The sequence below is a fragment of the Eimeria mitis genome, genomic scaffold (assembly GCF_000499745.2).
Source record: "Eimeria mitis Houghton genomic scaffold, Emh_scaff7111, whole genome shotgun sequence".
Classification (NCBI taxonomy): Eukaryota; Apicomplexa; class Conoidasida; order Eucoccidiorida; family Eimeriidae; genus Eimeria; species Eimeria mitis.
In genome coordinates, this window is record NW_013575179.1 from 191 (window position 1) to 1,575 (window position 1,385).

Consider the following 1,385-nt stretch of genomic DNA (forward strand, 5'->3'; position numbering starts at 1 on the left):
TTCTTCAGTGTACAGACAACATAAACAAGAGGAGCGGGGGTCGCAGCGCGTCCTCTGTGCTCTCTGTTTCTTCTACACCTCTCAGCTTCCGTGTCGGTGTGCAGTGTTTAGAGTGAACTGTAACTGTGGCAGTACGCAGCACTCCGCCTACTGATCTGGCGAGCTGTGCTGAGGTGTATGTACATCACTGCACTGTATGCACTTTCCCTTTGTACGCGGTTGAGGGGGAGAGACAATCCGACAAAATAAAAACGAAGAAGACAAATTCATATTCAAAAACACCAACGAGCACTCACTGCCTTGCCAGAAACCTGCACTCTCATCAGGCTCAAGCTGGCTAGCTAGCTACATAGCTAGCTATACAGCTAGCTAGCCAGAGGCAGTAGGTTAGGCAACTAGCTATCCAACCGCGCCAGCAGCAGTTGGGCGTTGCCTACCGCAGCAGCAGCAACTGCTGCTGGAGCTGCAACATCAGCAGTCCCTGCAGGCGTAGGCGCAGCAGCGGGGGCAGCAGCAGCAGCTGCTGCTGCCCCTGCTGCCTCAGCAGCAGCAGCAGCTGCTGCCGCTGCAGCACCTAGGAAAGTCGAAGATAACTACATATTGTTGATTTGTTGCGGGTGAGAAAAAAGCGGCTGAGACGGCATCTCTGTTCAATCTGCCGCGCCAAACATATCAAAGTCATCCTGAAGAAAACACAGAAAAAAAAATAAAAATAAAAAGTTAAAGTATTGCAGTGTATGTACACTGCAGCTCGCATGAAACCCACGTCCTCCTGCCCTCCTGGATAGTAGTATTTATTTCATTGTTCTCTATTTGCATATTCATTGTTAAAAAATTCTAGTAACGCATATATTAAGGTTTCACGCAGCACGCGGTGTATGGACAGGTGTGTGTATGAGGTACCTGCTCTTCTGCAGCAGCAGCAGCAGCTGCTGCTGCTGCTGCTGCTGCTTCAGCTTCCATCTGCTGCTCCCTCTTGCGCTTGCGGATGAGGGCCTCCACGTCTATGTTGCTTGTTATGCCTGCTATTTCTTCTATGCCGCTCATTCGAATGTTCTTGCCTTCGGGCTTCTCAGACTTTGCTGCGTCTTCTGCTGCTGCTGCTTCTCCTGTTGCTGCTGCTGCTGCTGCTGTTGCTGCTGATGGTGCTTCTCGACGCAAGTCAGCACTGTCTATGGAACCTGACTTCGATGAGCCCGCCGCGTGAGCGGCTTCTCTATCCTCCCTGCTGCTGCTGCCGCTGCTGCTGCTGCCGCTGCTGCTGCTGCCGCTGCTGCTGCTGCCGCTGCTGCTGCTGTCAGCATTCTGCTGTCTGTTTGTATTGGAGGTACTATCAGCCGCCTGTGCTGCTTGCTGTTCCTCTGCATGCGCGGTGCGTTGTTGTC

The 1,385-nt window shown here is 52.4% G+C and overlaps 1 protein-coding gene across 1 annotated transcript in view; it reads right to left on the reverse strand.

The window, feature by feature from the left end:
- Nucleotides 1-650: 650 nt before the first annotated feature.
- EMH_0090340 (uncharacterized protein) overlaps nucleotides 651-1,385 on the reverse strand; it is a gene marked incomplete at both ends in the record, with an annotated part of 1,524 nt that continues 789 nt past the window's right edge. The window contains 2 exons of the mRNA XM_013501566.1: nucleotides 651-683; nucleotides 904-1,361. Coding sequence (XP_013357020.1) covers nucleotides 651-683; nucleotides 904-1,361 — 491 coding nt within the window. The remainder of the gene's footprint in view (nucleotides 684-903; nucleotides 1,362-1,385) is intronic.